The following is a 19970-nucleotide window of genomic DNA, read 5'->3' as shown; positions in this document are numbered from 1 at the left end:
TTGTAGATAAAATTTTCTCTTTATAGAATATTTTCCATATAATTTCCTCATTTTGCTACATTTTTTTATAGAACATTTTTGATAACGATTTTCTTTTTATCTTTATAGAAAATTTTCGATTAAATATTTTCTATATAGAAATTTACTTTTCAATCCTTTTATAAATATGTTTTCTCAAAAGTCAATTTTCCATCAATTTTCTCTTCATAAAAATTTGTTTATACCTAAATGTCTACATTAATATCAGCCATGGCAACTCTTCTCTCACAGCTATTTGTGCTTGCTAACTATCCAAGTCTTGCAGACAATTATTGCAAATAAACTACATGTGTATGCGAGTGTATTTGATCATGGTTACATAATGCATTAAGTTGGCAATGTTGTTTTTCTTTATTTTTTTAAATAGTTTTTTCTATTGTGTTTGGTTGTGGTGGAAGAAATAGTCTATAGCTATAAAAGGTGTCTTGAATTTGTCTGTCTACGTGATTAAATAGAAGTAGACTGGCAGCAACAAGTGGTTTAAAATATGATGTGATAATACGCTTCCTAGTAAGAGTGTTTTTAAGTCTTTTTATTATTACTACAATATATAACTTTTTAAATTTAAAGTTTCATAATTTACACTTAAAAATTACAATAACTAGGAATGCAGTAAAAGGCAAAAATATAAATTTTTATTAAATATATAAAAAAACGTAGTTATTAAGGAAATGACAATTTATATGCTGCTAAACAAAATTATAGAAACTATTTAAGCAGTTTGAAGATCGTTAACTAAAGAGACAAAAATGCTTTTACTTACAGTTCAACTCCCTTAAAGTATGCTTTATATGTTGGTAAAATTAAAGAAACATATTGATTTGTAACTATGTATATACAAATAAATGACTGTCTGAACCCACAATATGTAGTGTAATTATTTTGTTTAAACCAGTTTTTTAATCTATGTTATTTAAATAAAAATTACATTAAAATAATTTGATTAAAATATAACATTTTAATTTAATTTATGCACTCTACTTGTTTTGACCAAGTTACCCAATTTATTGTAATTTGAATTTTTTTTTCTAAATTAATTTGTTATAGACTAATAGGAAGTTATTATCTTGTGTTCTACGTGTTCTAGAAACTATTATAAATAAATTTCATGTTTAGCATGTTTTCTAAACTATTATTTCATATAGATAATAAATAATTGCCGGTCAACACAATTGCTGTTTCTAACTGATTTGCTGACAGTTGAAATAATTCTATAATTATATGTAAATTTATGTAAATAATCAAAACTATAGGGCGCTTTGGTATAATTTAATTAAATAGCAATATTGAAAATTATATGAAAAAAAAACCTAAAACCATCAACTGGTTATTAAATAAAATTATTGCAAAATAATTTAACACGTTATGCCCTATATATCATATCAGCCGGATACTGGCCAGATTGACTAGAAATCAGGTTTAAAACAAAGTTATTTGATATTTAATTGGTAAAATAATTAAAGTAATTAACTTCACTTTCAGTTTAAATGATTGACAAGATGAACATAAATCGTACTTTTACATTTTGCAACCAGTTGGGCAATCTAAATAACCTTAAATTACAAATAATTTAGTTATTATTAAAGTAATTAATAATAATTAATTGAAATACAAAGATCAAAACTGTTTAAATATTTCTCAATGAGTAAGAGTTATTTATTAGTCACAAGTTGTTAAGAAAGCATGCTATTATTGGGTGAATTGTTATTGGCTTTTTACTCAGGAAACATTTAGCAGAGGACATGCACGCAGTTTCATTAACGTGATCTGAATTGTAGTCTAGACTAGACTATAGACTAGACTAGACTAGACTATAGACTAGACTATAGACTAGACTAGACTAGACTAGACTATAGACTAGACTAGACTAGACTATAGACTAGACTAGACTATAGACTAGACTAGACTATAGACTAGACTATAGACTATAGACTAGACTATAGACTAGACTAGACTATAGACTAGACTAGACTAGACTAGACTATAGACTAGACTAGACTATAGACTAGACTAGACTAGACTATAGACTAGACTATAGACTAGACTATAGACTAGACTATAGACTAGACTATAGACTAGACTATAGACTAGACTATAGACTAGACTATAGACTAGACTATAGACTAGACTATAGACTAGACTATAGACTAGACTATAGACTAGACTATAGACTAGACTATAGACTAGACTATAGACTAGACTATAGACTAGACTATAGACTAGACTATAGACTAGACTATAGACTAGACTATAGACTAGACTATAGACTAGACTATAGACTAGACTATAGACTAGACTATAGACTAGACTATAGACTAGACTATAGACTAGACTATAGACTAGACTATAGACTAGACTATAGACTAGACTATAGACTAGACTATAGACTAGACTATAGACTAGACTATAGACTAGACTATAGACTAGACTATAGACTAAACTATAGACTAGACTATAGACTAGACTATAGACTAAACTAGACTAGACTATAGACTAGACTATAGACTAGACTATAGACTAGACTATAGACTAGACTATAGACTAGACTATAGACTAGACTATAGACTAGACTATAGACTAGACTATAGACTAGACTATAGACTAGACTATAGACTAGACTATAGACTAGACTATAGACTAGACTATAGACTAGACTATAGACTAGACTATAGACTAGACTATAGACTAGACTATAGACTAGACTATAGACTAGACTATAGACTAGACTATAGACTAGACTATAGACTAGACTATAGACTAGACTATATTCTGGACTACTGTCTAGCCTATATTTTACACAGTGGTCTAGTCTATAGTCTGGACTATAGAGTAATCTATTATATGGACTATAGTCCAGTCTAAGGTCTGTAGACTATAGTCAGGACTATAGCATTGTCTATATAGAAATATAGCCCAGTGTAGAGTTGGTGCTATAGGCTAGTCTGTAGAATGGACGGTAGACTATAGTCTAGTCTATAATAAGAACAGTAGTTAAGTCTATAGTCTGGGCTATAGTCTTTAGCACAGTCTGGGCTATAGTCTAGTTTATAGTATGAATATAGTCGGGACAAAAACCCATAGTTTGGACAATAGTAGTTTGGCTAATAGTAGTTTAGTCTATAGTCTGGAATACAGTCTAGTCTATAATTTGGTTTATAGTCTTAACAATATTCTAGTATTATAATCTCGACTGTAGACTAGACTACAGTTTAAATCATAGGCTACTGTTAGGTCTGGATTGAAGTCTAGTTTACCGTGTGGTCTCAAAACGAAAAATATTTTCAGTTCATCAATAATTAATCAAATAATAAAAAATGTTGTTAAATATAATTAGAAAATATTAACACATTAATTTTCTTATTAAATTTCACAGCAATTTTTTATTTTGAATATTTTAACAAATAAAATTCCTATTGGGTTTTCGAAAAAAGCTCATTTTATTAATTTTTTTGTTTGTATATAAATTCTCACTCGTATTTACAAAACTACTTAACAAAATATATTTTCTTTTGTTAGCGCAAAAAAAAGTCTCAAATAATTTACATAAACTTAAAAATAAACTAAACAAAACTATGCTTAAATTATAGATAGAAAAAAATTACAGACTAGTTAGTATACAAGTTTCTCATTATAAAAAAAACACAAGTTTTTTTTTTTTTTTTTTTTGTCAACTAAAGTATTACTATTATACATACAAATATTACTTTTTAAAATAAGTCTTAAAACATTTAAAACAAAAAATTTATTGTTTTAAAAACGTATACTAAACTATACATAAAGCTTAAAAATATTTACACAAGCAATTAAAAAAAAAATAAATACAAAAGCCAAATTTATAAAAAAGTTTTAAAATAGTAATAAAAATTAAACATAAATTATTAAATATAGGAAACTTTAAAAATTAGGTTTTAATTTAAAACAAAATTATTTATACGTTTAAATTTTCAAGATCTTGGCAATAATTTAAAGAATTTTTAATTTTTAATTTTCCTATAAAATCACATTTTTAGTTTTCTTTAACAAAATTTTTAAAGTTTCACTTTGTAGGACAATTTCATTAATTTCTTAGAACTAATAGGACAATTTGGCCATAAATTGGCACAACCCATTGGTCCACTTAATTCATCGCCAGTATAACGCAAAAGTTCTCCCATGTGAGCGGCAAAATGCCATTTACTGGGAGCACCATTCATAGCCAAAGACATGGACGAAGATCTGCAAAAAAATATAAAAAAAAAAAAAAAAAACAAACACAGATTTTTTATTATTAAATGTAAATAAACAATTAAACAAACTGAGAGACAGATGGCAACTGTAAGCAAATATTTAAACAGTTTAATAGTGGCCTTGGTTTTCAAACCAAATATAAATTAAATTTCCTTTATTTGCTTAGAAACAAAATCTGTATTGTTGTGCTTTAATATAAACTAGTTTTTGAAAAATGTATATAATATAATAAAAAAAATTAAAATAAACTACTAAACAATTTTATCAGGTAATTATTTTATACACTGAGAAAATAGGTCTAACTTTAAAATTTTATTTATAATTTAATCTTTTTTACTACTATCTATCTATCTATCTATCTATCTATCTATCTATCTATCTATCTATCTATCTATCTATCTATCTATCTATCTATCTATCTATCTATCTATCTATCTATCTATCTATCTATCTATCTATCTATCTATCTATCTATCTATCTATCTATCTATCTATCTATCTATCTATCTATCTATCTATCTATCTATCTATCTATCTATCTATCTATCTATATATCTATCTATCTATCTATCTATCTATCTATCTATCTATCTATCTATCTATCTATCTATCTATCTATCTATCTATCTATCTATCTATCTGTCTGTCTGTCTGTCTGTCTGTCTGTCTGTCTGCCTATCTGTCTGTCTGTTTATCTGTCTGTCTGTCTATCTGTCTGTCTGTTATCTATCTATCTATCTATCTATCTATCTATCTATCTATCTATCTATCTATCTATCTATCTATCTATCTATCTATCTATCTATCTATCTATCTATCTATCTATCTATCTATCTATCTATCTATCTATCTATCTATCTATCTATCTATCTATCTATCTATCTATCTATCTATCTATCTATCTATCTATCTATCTATCTATCTATCTATCTATCTATCTATCTATCTATCTATCTATCTATCTATCTATCTATCTATCTATCTATTTCCTCTTAGTGTATTTCTTCTTATTTTAGAATAAAAGCACTTGGAATTCAAGTTTATTATTCTAAAAGTGTTGTTATTTTCTATAAAGTTTTCGAGTATAATTATAAAAAAATGAAATGACTATTCGTTTGTTCTAAACAAATTGCCTTCAAGTCAAGTGCGAGGTTATGAATATAAAAATTTTTAAATTACTGTAATCATTTTGTATTAGAAAATCAGTGAAATGGAAACAAAAGCAACAACAACACTAATAAAATATAATTGCGAATATTTTGCAAAATAATAAAAATATTATTATTATACATTAAATATTTAAGAACGTTTAAAAACATAAAATATAAATTTTTATGAAAATGAACCGTTAAGAATGTAGTTTTTATTGAAAATAGATTTCCCGATGATATTGAATAGAATAGTAAATGTTTCAAAGTGATTTTTTTTGACAGATAGAGGGTGACAAGTGGCTTTGATACTTTACTGTGTCTAAGTAACCAGTTTGGTATATTATAACACAAATATTACTATTACTTCTTGCTAATATCGAACATTAAAACTTGTTTTTATTAAACCACTTTTTAAATAAATTACTCTGACATCTATAAAACGAAATTTAAGAATTTGTTCCTAACACTTTCGTTGTTAAAAAAGTGCTTATCATCATCAAAACAAATAGAATTTATTTGTTTGTTTGCTACAACATTTTGGCTGCATTTTTGCATAATAATTAAACAAACAAAAGAAAACTAGTTTAAATCCAACAAAAAAATAAAATTGTTTTTAAAAAATAAATAATAATCTTTCTAAACATAATACAATAATTTAAGATTATTAAGAAATTTTGAATATTCATGAGTTAAAAGTAAAAAATGCGTCATATTTAAGCAGACAGAATGTGAGAAATTCACCGAAAAAAATTTGCATTTAATTTGAAAAGGCGCCACAAGATTAATTTGTTTATATATAGCCAATTTAAATTCATAATTACCTTATTAGATGCATAAGATCCTTTTCTTTTTCCGTTAACATATACTCCGGTTTTGAGGCCATTTCACACAACATTTTGGGCAGACAGGAGTCTTTAATGGCATCTGTCAGCTGGGATTTTACACGTTTCTGTTGTAGAGCAGCTGTTGAAAATTCAGTTAAATCAGCATCTGAAATACGTCAATTTCAAACATACAGGTTTTGTTTTTAAAATAATTAAATATAATTTGTAGGAATGTTTATGAATAATTAGCAAAAATTTTTTTTTTTTTTTTGAGTTTTGCTAATGAATAAGTAATAATTAAATAAATATGAAAAATAAAAATAAACAAAGAAATAAATTAGGGAGTTGTATAAAAAAAATCAAGGTTATTTGCATATAGATACGAAATTTATAAATGGATTCTTACAAAAGTGAAATACTAGTTTTTTTTCTAAATTTTTAAAGAAAAAAACAAAAACGAAATGTTTAAGAACAAGTATTTCAAATTAACAATTTTAAAAATTTTGATTTAATTTTTAATGGAAAATCATTTTTTTGAGTCTTTTTAATTTGAATTTAATTTTGTTCTTTTTTTGTATATAAAATAAAATTTATTATTATTATTTTTTTTTTGAAAAATGGAACCCGGAAAATATTTTTTTTGCAAAAAATTTTTCAAGCGTTACTTTTTAACTTTTATATTGGTATATTCAAATATAAAAGAACAAATAATATAAAAGCTCACCAAAGTGTTAAATGTTAATTTTAATACATTTCTTGGCAAATCACACAAATTACTTGAATCACTTGAAATAAATTATAGCATTTTATTTAAGCTGTTCATTTAGCAAAAAAAAAAAAAAAAATAAAAAAGTGCCTATAACAGTGGTTCTTAACCTTCAGTAAAATGTTAAATTAACAATAAACTAAATAATAAAAAGCCATTTTTTTGCTAAATAAACAGATGTATTTATATATCTACATGCCAATGTATTAATATCAGTCTACGTTTGTATTTATGTAAGTAAGTTTGTTTTTCTAAAAAGTCATTTGTCAATGAATTTTTGAAAAAAAAAAAATTGTTTTTTTTAAGTACCTACACTTAAATCATAAAAAGTATATTTAAAAAAAATATCATTAAAAAAACAATGAATTTTAAAAAATATAGCTTTAGTAATTACTTTTTTTTTTGTTTATAGTAAAAAATTATGACATATTACTCAAATTTCTTTTCATTATTTAAATACAAAAAAACAACTAAATTTCTGTTGACAGCTACGAGAAGTTTAAAGTGCAATATTCGCATAATAAAGTAAATGTGAATGGATTACGTAAAAGTGTTAAATGTAATTGATCGCATTTTGTAAACCCTATAACATATCAGAATACCTCATAATAAAACGAAATGAACTATTGTGTGAACTTTAGGAGGAGCTATAGTTTTGATTATAAATATATTTGGAAATATAGACTGAACAGTAGTCTGGATAACAGTCTGAATTGTAAACTATAACCTAGAATTCTTACTAGATTATTGTTTGACATATGGTATAACTATGGTCTGGACTATAATAAGGATAGTCTGAACTAAAGTCTGTATGAACTAGACTACTGTAAAGATTATGGACAGGATTATTATATATATAGTATACACCATAGTCTGGACTATAGTTTTTACTATAGCGTAAGCTATAGCAACATTATAATCTTGACTATAGTATGGACTATAGTCAAGACTATAGTAAAGACTAAAGTCAGGACTATTGTCTGAAATATAGTCTAAACTATAGAATGGACTGTAGTATAAACTATAGTCTGAACTATAATCTAGAATAAAGTCTGAACTATAGACTATAGTCATGACTATTGTCTGGAATATAGTCTAAACTATAGTATGGACTGTCGTATAAACTATAGTCTGAACAATAATCTAGAATAAAGTCTGAACTATACAGGATTATAGTCTTGATTATAGGCTATAGTGCAGACTATAGTCAGGACTATAGTCCAGACTATATTCAGGACTATAGTCTAGACTATAGTCAGGACTACAGTCAGGACTATAGTTTGGACTATAGTCAGGACTACAGTCTAGACTATAATCAGGACTAAAGTCTGGACTATAGCCACGACTATAGTCTCGACTATAGACAGGACTATAGTCTGGACTTTAGTCTGGACTATTGTCTGGACTATAGTCTGGACTATTGTCTGGACTATTGTCTGGACTATAGTCTGGACTATAATCTGGACTATAGTCTGGACTATAGTATGGACTATTTCCTGGACTATAGTTTGGACTATTTCTTGGACTATTGATTATAGATCAGGTTATAGTCTTTACTATAGTATATACTATAATGTTGACTAAAGTCTGAACTATAGTGTGGACTTTATTCTGAACTATGTGTGTGTGTGGATTACAGTCTGAACTATAGTCTAGGCAATAATAAGGATTACAGTCTGGACTATAATTTAAGCTAATCTAATCTATATGCTAAGCTATAGTCACTACGCTCTCAAACCAGCTGACAAACTAATCACTAAGCTGAAGGGAGTGAACAATTTTCTATTTATTGTTGTAAATATTGTTGTAATAAATAACGAAGAAAAAAAAGCTAAATTACATTGATTTAATGACAAAGTATATTATTAAAGCATGTGCACGAAAGTATGTGGACATAGGCGCCAATAAGTCTGTTATTTGTGAATTAAATCACAGTATTTCGGAAATTGAAAATTAATTTTCAAAACATTTTACATAGTGGAATAATTAAGATTTAATAACTTTTAGATTAGTAAACTGCAATTATCTTTAGGCTGGAGAATAATTTGAGAATAACAAATTTGAAAAATTCAGGTTTAAAATTATCACGGATTAATTGAAATTTATGAGTTCATAGCTCTGTGGAGATTTTAAACAGCTAAAGAATTTGTTAAAATATGATAAGAAGTTTTTAAAATATTGAAATATTTGTGTTGTAAACCGAGCATATTAAACACGTACTTACTATCTTTCAGCACGTTTTAATTAACTTAACATCTCATCAATAGAATTATTGAGAAAAAAGTAAAAAAAAATAAAAACAATTTAATGATCTCGTGTATTAACTTTAAATATCAAATTCCACTAGTTACACGTGCGTGTAGTATTGACGTAGGTATTAATTTAATTGATTCTCATTATGAATATTTTTGTTTTCATAAGAATTATATATTTTACTTTAAAGATTTGTTTGTTTTACTACTGTTTTTTTGGTTTTTATTTTAAAATTTATTTTGTATTTTAACATTTCGAAATAAAAACAAAAAAAATCACTAGTTCATTAAACCTTTAACCTTGCTGGTATTGAGAAAAATAAAATAAAAAATTTATGTTGCCAATTTTTATTTGTTATTTTTTACTTTTTTTTTGCTCATCTGTGGTTTAAATCTTTATAATTTAAATAATTTAACAACTTTTAAGCAACTCTTGGTTTTTAAAATTTTATAATTTATGTAAAATTATTTTTATGTTTAACATGTCTAACAAAAAAAGTAAAAGTAATGAATTATTTATAAGGAAATTTAGAATAGTTGTTTATGCTTTTCGATTTGTTTTGATTTAGAGTTTATTTACCGGTTGATGAGTAATTGGTTTTAATATATGCTAAGCTAGGAGGTTTTGGTTAAATTTCGAACTCTGGCTTAAACTATTATAAATTAAAGAATAGCCAGTCACTCCTTTTAAATAAAATTAATTTGTTATATTTTTTCTAAACAATACTTCCGCATAAGTTCTAGACATGTCTGCAGCCTGTTGTCGAAAGCTATAGAGTTTTGAAAACAAACAAATAGAGATGACGATATGAAATTTTTAGTAGAAAACGAGAAATATTGTCTTTAGCAACATTTCCGGGAGATATGTATAATTAAATGAACATAAATCCAATCATAACATGGGCTTTTATTGATAAAAGATAGCAGACAGAATTCTAAAAACTATATGTTAAGACATTTATTAATTCAAACAACTAATACTTATAAAAATCATTTTGTTCTAATTGTTTTCTATATTCAAAAATTAAATTTTTTCAATTATTTGTATGAACAAAAAGCTTAAACAAATGTTTAAAACCATTAATTTAAAACGTATAATTACTGGTTTAAAAAAACCAACAACTGAACTAAGTTCAATTTAACTCAACAATTACTGTCTGTTAGTCAGGCTTGTTTTTGAAATTGTAACGTTTTTTTTTTGTAAAAACAGATCAATAAAGCCGGATTTTAAGTTATAGACATTTTTAGAAGGTGTAATTACGTTCATTCAACTCATAAATGGTTTAAATACGTACATGTTTATGATTTGTTATTACGTTTTATAATTTTTGTTTGACGTTATATTATAATCGGGTTATAAATTTCATATAATGGAATGTTTTTGTAGAATAAACCTGTAATCGTTTTGGCAACAAATTGAAAAAAATCTTAATTAATTAAATTATAATTTAAAAAAATTCCTATAAATTGTGGTGTCAAACATTTCTAGAATTACCATCCATTTGCTATAGAATCCGTTTGTCATTTGGAAGTTTTTTTTTTGTAATTTTGTATTTTCCTAAATAAATCTATTTTTACTCAGAAGTAAGTAATTATTCTATTTGTTGCTAAATATTTTGTTAAGAATATAAATTACTACCTGCCATCATAATTTAAATGTGTTACTTTTCGTTCAGGTATAAATTGCAGGGAATAAATGTGTGTTTTTTTTTAAAGAAATTTGAATTTCAAATTTGTAAAATTCCAGTTTAATTTGTATTTATAGAAAAAAATGTTTGTTATTTTGTGGAATTTCATTAAAAATTTAAAATATTTTCTAATGATACAAATTACTTGCCCTTTAAAGCAATTGAGGTGGTAGTAAAAGTAGTTATTATCAGTTAATAACTAAATGAATTCTAAGTTAATTAAAATATTCTAACAAACATTCCGGTTTTATTACAAATCGGTATTTATTAATATCAATTTGTAATAAAAATTGATTAGGTTGCCATTTTTAAAATGTTACAACTTTAAATAAATTATTGAAAAGATGAGATATTAAAGGTTTTTCAAACTTAGACAGGGGTTTGAATTTCTCTGTCCTATGGTTTGATCCTAAGGAGAGGAGGACGAGAAGCCTCTTTAGATCGAACTTATTTATGATGGATTCAGTCGAGTGTAGAGTAAAGCTAGTAATGGAATAGTGGATAGGACCACGAAATGCTATGGGTTATCAAGAGGATGACGAGAAGCGTTTTCAGATCGTATAAACTCGAACTTAATTATGATGTTATGTATACTCTACAGAATTTGACAACTGGATTTAGCCAATTGTAAATCATGTGTAGAGGAAAGTGAGTAATGGAACTGTGTATAGGACGATGAAATCCTTTGGTTGATCTCCTCAAATCGTATAAGCTCAAACTTAATTATGATAGTACTCAGACGAACATACAGAGGGAAAAATCCGGTAGAAAAGTACTGAAATCGATGCAAACCATTGTCAAAAGTGAGCTTACCACGTTTGTTAACATTTAGACAACGGTTGTGTATAAAATTTAAATAAAAGCTAGTTATCATTTTGACAACACCCGTTGTAATTTTGACAACGCATCGTTGTTATTGTAACAACGAATTGTTGGTAGACCTCCTCAGATCGAATAAGCTCGAACTTAGTTAGAAGGAAGAACGTGGTAGAAAAGTACCGATATTGATACTATCCGTTGTCAAAAGTGAGCTTACCACGTTTGTTAACATTTAGACAACGGTTGTGTATAAAATTTAAATAAAAGCTAGTTATCATTTTGACAACCACCGTTGTAATTTTGACAACGCATCGTTGTTATTGTAACAACGCATCGTTGTTATTGTAACATTGTTGGCTGACCTCCTCAGATCGAATAAGCTCTAACTTAATTATGATGGTACGTTTACGTACATACAGAGGGAAGAACCTGGTAGAAAAGTACCGATATTGATACTATCCTTTGTCAAAAGTGAGCTTACCACGTTTGTTAACATTTAGACAACGGATGTGTATAAAATTTAAATAACAGCCAGTTGTAATTTCGACAACGCATCGTTGTCATTGCAACAACGCATTGTTGGTTGACCTGCTCAGATCGAATAAGCTCGAACTTAATTATGATGGTGAGCCTACCACGTTTGTTAATATTTAGACAACGGATGTGTATAAAATTTAAATAACAAGCCAGTTGTAATTTTGTCAACGCATCGTTATCATTGCAGCAACGCATTGTTGTCATTTACGGCAATGCATCGTTATGATTGCGACAACTTAACGTTCTGTTTGACAACATAGTGTTGTCACTTTGGTAACACATTATTATTTTGTTTGGTTCATTTTATAATGTCATGTATTTTTTATATTTTTGTTGTTGATTTGACAACTATCCGTAGATACTTCGACAACGTGAATTTCAAACCAGGCATATATAATTTTAAAACGTCTTTTTCCCCTCTGTGTATTCTATACAAAATTGAACAAATGGATTTAGTTGTTTATAGATCCTGTGTAGATTAGAAAGTGAGAGATGCTATTGCAGATATTACATCTCTCAGGAATACTGATAGGAAAATTTTGAGGAAATATCTTCCAAAAACTGAATTGTTGAACATTGGATGATAATTCAAACAATTTTAAGCTATAATTAAGTTTCTTAAGAGAAAATAATCTACTGTATATAATAGATTTTCTTTTTTCAAATTAATTGCACAAGAAATTTCCACAACTTTTGAATACAATATAACCACTCTATGTCTTTAATAACAATAAAATTTTTACACACAATTGAAAATTACTATGTATTAACAACACTGTTGTTGGATTTTCAAATTAACAACATTATTTAGCCTTTGGCTGTAAAAGACAACGACTACTAGTTGTTAAATACAAATTTACAAAATTTTCTGTTTGTTTTGCGTGTTATTTTAAGTTTTCCGTCATTGACATCACGTTTCTCTTATTTTACACATCATTGGCATATAAATAATAAATAAAACATAAATAAAATTTCATTTCATGAACAAAAACAAAGATAATTTTTCACTTTCACCTTCAATGAACCTTAAAAATACAACAGCAGCAGCAAGAGCAATCAAAACAGTAGTAGATATAGTTAATAGTTGCAATGGCAGTATTATGTAGCAACCACTGCCAGCAACCTTAACTTGTTAAACAAATCGTGCTGTTTTTTTGTTTAAAGAAATTGTTAATAAAAGTAATAAAATTTACTTTTTTTTAACAAAAATATTTGTTTATCTTAAAGAAGTTTATACAAGTTTTTTAATTTCTTATTCGTTTTTAGAGTGATTCAATAAAAGTTGTGGCTAGTATGTGGTAACCAGGTACTTGTACTACAAACACTTGGTAAATGGATGTGAATGTTGTATAACTTGCCGCATAGGAAATACAAAAAAACAGTCATAAAAACAAGTAAATTATATTATTACAACATATTAAAAATGATTAAGTTTTTTAGTTTTAACTGGAGGCAATAATATTTTTATTTTATTTTTTTTTTTAATTTTTTTTTGTGGTCAAATTGTGGTATTAGATAATAATGATGGCAAACATAACAACAAGACTTGTTGAAATTTTTCATTCAAATTTTAACATTTTGAAGTTGCAATGCAATTGAGTTTTGTCATCTTCTTTTCATAGAAAATAAAAAAAAAAAATGAGGTGACCTCTTTTTTTTAAATCATGTGTTATTTTTGTTTTGATTTTTTTTATAAATGGAATTAATTAAAGATTACTTCATTTTTTTAAACGAATTTATATGTAAATTAATGCGCTGCTTTTTAAAGTTTTATATTTAAACAATAATTTATACATTTTTAGGGTCTTATTCATAAACTTTTATCAAAAGTTTATAAATCAAATTATCATACAAAATGCATACTATAAACCTTTGATAAATGTTTATGAATAAGGCAGTTTAGTGTTTTGTAAAAACAAGAAAAATGTTTATAACTTCAGTATTGTTTTGTTCATTGAAGAGTTTTTAAAACATGATATATTTTATGGCTTTATTGCTATTTATAACTTTTAAAGGCTTAAAACTTAAAATAATTAATAACTAAAACTTAAGGAAATAAAATAAATAAAACAAAAAAACACACTTACCTTCACTGATTTCAATTTCGGCATTTTTCTGTTGAAATTTGCCAGCCCCCGCAGTTTGCTGATTGGGATCAGATTTAACACCACGCATTATGCCACCATAACCGAAAAAATCACCAAATATCATCAAGGCCAAAGCGGTGAAGATTATTATACGAAAACGCCAAGCTACATCCATGTTTTTAAATTCAAAAATATTTATTTTTTAAACAAAAATTCTTATATCCTCCCCAAAAAAAAATACCACTTTTTTTGCACTTGTTTAGAGTGAAAACAAATTTATTTAAACAATTTGTTTTACTTTTTTTCACTCCAAAATACTTTCGCAAATAATTTTTATGGTTATTGTTATTATTTTGTTTATGGTTGGTTATAGACTTTCTTAAAATATTTGAATAACAAACTTGGCATTAATACGCGTTTAGCATTTATTATTAAACTTCAGCCTGGTCAAATATTAATGCGGTTATTTTTATTCTTTCATCAAACAAATATTGCAAATTTTAAGCTTAATTTTTTTTCAACTTTCAGTCAATTTTAATTATATATTTTTTTTTTTTTTCAAATATTTAATTTTCGTAACCGTTCCTTTCCGTTTTATATCTGTTTTTTAGGCTTTAATTGGCGTGTCTGTCCGTCAGCCCGTCCACTCTATGGCTCGTTTGTTTTTCAACTAAGCTTAGCTCTGTCAGCTAGTTTCAGTCAAGCAATACAATCCCATTTAAAAAATACAAATGCTGAATTTGTATAATGTACTAGCGTAGTACATACTACCAACAGCCAGAGCATGAATACTCGTTTTTAAAATGTTTGTTACTTGAACACTTTTTTTGTTGTTTAATTTTAATAACAGGTAAACAGAGAGTAAAACAGCTGGTTTTTAACAGGTAGCGAGCAAATTTTTTCTTTTGCTAAAAACACACACACATTCGCTCTGCCACATATAACATTAAAGATCTTGGGTCCCAAACAAAACATATGTTGATGGTTAAAAATATAATGTTCTTTCCAGAAACTCTAATATCTAATGAAAACTAACATAAGAATACTTTAACATTTTAGTTCATATCATAAAGTGTTTTGTAAGATCGTTTTTATCATGCAAATGAATAAAATTTGTTGCGTCAAAATAAAAATAATAGATCTGTTTGCCGTAGTACCCCTGAAACTTGAAAAAAAAAACAAAATTGCAAGTCATAGAGCATGAGATATTTATACGCTTTAATAAATTTAGGTTCTATTTCTAAATTAGTCTAAATGTTGTTGGTGTTTGGGGGTATAAACGAGTTTTTTTTTGGCTAAAAAAATAATAATTATTTGAATGTTTAAGCAAAGTGGTTGATTATACACTTTCAAATCTGTGATGAACAAATTAATTTTGTATGTTCTTTATGTTTTCACACGAGTGCTTTTCAAGTTTTTTAATCTGTCTGTAATTTCTGGGATATTTTCCGGTTGTAGAACCCTGATGTTACCAAATCAAAAAATATCGCCAATAAAACAAGTTCCAATGATAGTTACTCGAAACCGGTTTCTATGTTTTTATTAAAAAATAGTTTTTTATAAAAAAATATTTTAAAAATAAAGATCGCAAAATTTGTTTACAGACACTAATAAAACGATTTAAATCAGATTTTTATTAAAAACCCGATTGACAAAGATTTTACTTTAAGAATCTGACAGTTTAGAATATTTAATTTAAACTGGAATTATGACGGAAATATCGACTTTGTTTACCTTACACCATTATAGTGGGGAGGGTATTATAGGTTTGTGCTGATATTTGTAACGTACAAAAATATTGGTACTACACCCACCTTAAAGTAAACCGATGAACTCAGAATCACTTTCTGAGTCGGTTGAGACATGTCCGTCCGGCTGGTTGACTTTGTACGCAAGCTACAGGCCACAATTTTCAAGAAACGTATTTTTCGGCACAAGGAAGATGCCTATTGAAAATGGTTAAAATAGGTCCATTATTTCACCTAGCCCCCATACAACCCGTCCTTTCGATTTGGGGTTTTAACTCATAACTACGACAAATATACTACAATCTCTCCGAAAATTGGCACAACTAAGTTTTATATAGGCATAAATGACCATGCCTATTTTTATAATGATCGACCTCGTTTGACTTATATAGCATAACTAATCTTTACATAAAAATACATTCCTCCTCCCAATTTGTTGAGGATCGGACCATATTTGACCCCCAGTAACCTGACCTTTCGATTTGGGGGTCTTAACTTATAACTACGTCAAATATGCTACTATTCTCTCCAAAATTGGCACAACTAAGTTTTATATAATGATCGGTCGTCGTTTGACCTTATCCCCCATACAAACCCCCTTTAAAAAATTTCCTAAACGTCCAAAAATTGACTTATAGCCATTAGTAAATTCAGCATAACCTTTATATAAAAATACATCCCTCCTCCCAATTTGTGAAGGATTGACCCATATTTGACCCTAACTCCCATATAAAGTCTCTTTTAGAAATGTTGTTTTTCATCAATAAATTGCTTAAACACATCGGAATTGAGATAAAATTCAACATAAAAGTTTCTTTATGAAAAATAAATAATTTTTAAAATATACTCATATAGGGTATCCTATAGTCGGCCATGACCGGCTATACTTTCCTACTTGTTTTTACTTAAAATCGAGTTTCGCTCGAAACGCAAGTTTTCATTAACAATCAAGATTCTCAGAAACATCGATTACACAGACCAACGACTTTTAACCCAAAGGCCAATATATACCTTTTTAAAGGATTGAGCAGATTGACGTCAGATCTGAATAAAAGTTTTTGTTTCTAACTGTAGACTATGATATCTTTGATCTGATGTAACAAATCCTTTAGAAATAGTAGTCCCTATATTGTAGTTATTAATACAAAACTTCTCGATAGCACTTCTGATGGAACCATTGAAGATTTTGATCCCGAAGATATCTTGGATTTTGATCCCGAAAATCAACAGACATAGCCCAGACGGACTGATACACAAATGGACATAGCTTAATCGAATCGGCTATCTATAAGGATCTATAATACATATATATAGTCAAAGAAGTGAATTACATATATTGAGGAAATTTACTTCTCTGACTACAAGAGAAGAGCCCGTTAATTTAGAGAAAGAGCGACTAGAATTAATATAGTATGACAGTCATACAAACGAGTCCGGCTAGATAAGGGTTTATTTATTAGCTGATCACATACGATATTCAGAATCAAAGTTCTATAGTCTGTCTCTATTTAATTGTTAATTGTAAAATTATCTCAAGAGTTAATTCTTTAACTGAACCATAAAAATGCAAATTAGTTTAGAACAATTAGAACCAATGTAAATATTTTTTTAAAATTTATATACTTTCAACTGACCAACGCCGATAACAGAAATAAATTATTTTAAACAACTACTGCTGATTAAAACGTGACCAAAATCGAGCACAAATGTTAAACAAGAACAAAAGCAAAACTAAAAATCGTGCAGTTTTCATAAATAAATGGCCGCCAAATTGATTATGGAGTTGTTTAAAAAAACTTGATGAAAATTTAACTTAAAAAAAAACAGATCAATTTTCAAGTTTTAACAATAAATCTTCCTCATTTCACTTACGATTTAATTCGTATTATGACACAAATTAACTGCCACATATATAATTTGTTAAGTCAAAAAATTCTACAACACTTTATAAAGTTAAGTGAATTTTTTTTAATTTTAAATTTATGTTGGCTGCCAGCAGTAAATGTTTTTTTGTTTTTTTTTTTTTTTAATTTTAAATTGTACCTGTCTAAATTTGAAATTGAAAAATAAAAATTTTTTATTCAAAAAGCTCTTGTATTCAATTCAAAGTGAAGGTCAACTGGTGTGTACAAGTTGGTTTTGTCGAATATTGAAATGTAACCAAGTGTTCAAACCTGAACCTGAAATGCAGCCAGCCAAGCATGTTGTAACCAACCATTGGACCTGAATACCAATACCAGCAAATAAGACAGATAACACACATTCAAACATAACACATTCGCATATTAACCACGCAAACACTAAGAGGTTTAATTTAAAATTTGATTATGTTTAGAAATCTAATATGTGAACGTTTGAGAATACATATTTTTTTCTCTCAAACTTTAACAAATATTTGTTTAAAAGTTTTGAAATGTTTGAATTTATAATCACTCAAATGTTTGCTGGGTTTGTTCTTAACGCTCACTCGTTAATACTTTATGCAGAGTTTTAAGTATTTATTAAATTTACTTGAACCTAATTTGTAATGTTATTTAAGCAAAAGAAATTCTTGCAAATTTAATATAAATATTAAATTTTAATTATAGTTACTTCTGACGCTATATGATAATTAATATTCTTTAACTTGTTTAAGGTGAAACTTTAAACAAAAGCTTTAATTACATTTGAAAAGTAATTATGGCAAAGCAATAAATTTGTGTTTTACGTTATTGATTCGAAAATTATTTAGTATTTAAAATCACAAATTTCAAAACCGGTATTTTAAGTTAATAACATTTTTTTTAATTATATTAAATTTAAAATTTTGTTAACTGGTTAATTTTTGAAAATTATATACGTTTGTCAAATTTGAAGATTTTTTGAAGTTCAAACATTTAAGTACTTACCATTAAACCCGTTTATAACCAAAGTTCCTAAAAAGAAACAAAAGTTTTGCTATTAAAAATGTCTTCAGAGAAACAAAATAAAAATTTTATTAAATTAAAAAAAAAAGTTTACTAATTCAAAATGATTTTTTCTCACTACAACTAAAACCGGTTACACGGGTATTCTATAACCAGCTCGACTATAGCTATAATTATAAGACCAATAACTGTTTAGTTATTAATTTATAGAAAATCATCTGTGGATAATATTAAAGATATAATAATAAAATTTTATATCAAATCTATTAATTAACCATTTGCTTTCGAGTGCACACTCAAACACATTAAAAAGTAACAGAAAACTGTTGCTTATTGTTCTGTTGTTGACAATTATTATTGCTGTTGATGAGTTGTTGTCAACATTATTATGAAAACATAATAATGGTCATCACAACAAATCAACAGTAATGACAGCAACAAAAGAACAATAACACACACAAATTTGTTTTTCATAGCTTGTAACTACCCAGCAGTTTTGAAAGTTTATAAGTACACTTTCTACTTTTTTTACCAGCACTCAACTAGGTACTAGGAAAATAGTTTATGGGAGGGAGGATAGAGGGAGTAGTGTTTGTGGAGATTCAATTTAAACCAACCCACATTGCAAGTAAAATGAAGTAAAGTCTTCTGGGGGAAGTTTGTTCCACATACGGACAGTACAACTAAAGAACGAATTCTCTCTGTAGAGCATTGTGCGATCCACTGGCTAATAGATAACAAATGGGTGTGCTCTTGCTGAATGTCGTGGGTTACTTGTTAATATGCGGGTTTCGGGAACAAGTTCCCTAATTTCATAAGAACACATTCCATTGTAGTATCGATAAAACAGTGTAGTCACTTACATTCCACCTTAGCAACTATTCAAATAAGTAATTTTGTAATCGGCGATGATTAACCCCAAAAAC

General features: G+C 27.3%; 2 protein-coding genes across 5 annotated transcripts in view; both read right to left on the bottom strand.

Moving 5' to 3' along the window:
- The window catches only part of LOC119606221, a 261582-nt gene that overhangs the window by 39757 nt on the left and 201855 nt on the right, over positions 1-19970 (bottom strand). For all 4 annotated transcript variants that reach the window (XR_005231633.1, XR_005231632.1, XR_005231634.1 and 1 more), the window contains one exon: positions 19027-19053. The gene's annotated coding sequence lies outside the window, so the exon portion shown is untranslated. The remainder of the gene's footprint in view (positions 1-19026; positions 19054-19970) is intronic.
- On the bottom strand, positions 3463-15092 carry LOC119606250. Its single transcript, XM_037959684.1, has 3 exons — positions 14391-15092; positions 6239-6407; positions 3463-4254 (listed from the first exon to the last, which is right to left on the bottom strand). The coding sequence occupies exons 1-3, from the start codon at positions 14563-14565 to the stop codon at positions 4068-4070; spliced, it is 531 nt and encodes a 176-aa protein (XP_037815612.1). The 5' UTR covers positions 14566-15092; the 3' UTR covers positions 3463-4067.

Source organism: Lucilia sericata, unplaced genomic scaffold (genome assembly GCF_015586225.1).
Source record: "Lucilia sericata isolate MDLA Ls3-8-SP2 unplaced genomic scaffold, ASM1558622v1 Contig000017F_arrow, whole genome shotgun sequence".
Lineage (NCBI taxonomy): Eukaryota > Metazoa > Arthropoda > Insecta > Diptera > Calliphoridae > Lucilia > Lucilia sericata.
Note: the sequence above shows the minus strand (reverse complement) of the source record. Positions and strands in the feature narration are given on the sequence as shown.

Coding starts and splice junctions, on each gene's coding strand:
- LOC119606250 (XM_037959684.1), bottom strand. CDS start 14,565: ATGGATGTAGCTTGGCGTTTTCGTATAATAATCTTCACCGCTTTGGCC. Junction 6,408..14,390: donor CGAAATTGAAATCAGTGAAG/GTAAGTGTGTTT, acceptor GACGTATTTCAG/ATGCTGATTTAACTGAATTT. Junction 4,255..6,238: donor GATCTTATGCATCTAATAAG/GTAATTATGAAT, acceptor ATTTTTTTGCAG/ATCTTCGTCCATGTCTTTGG.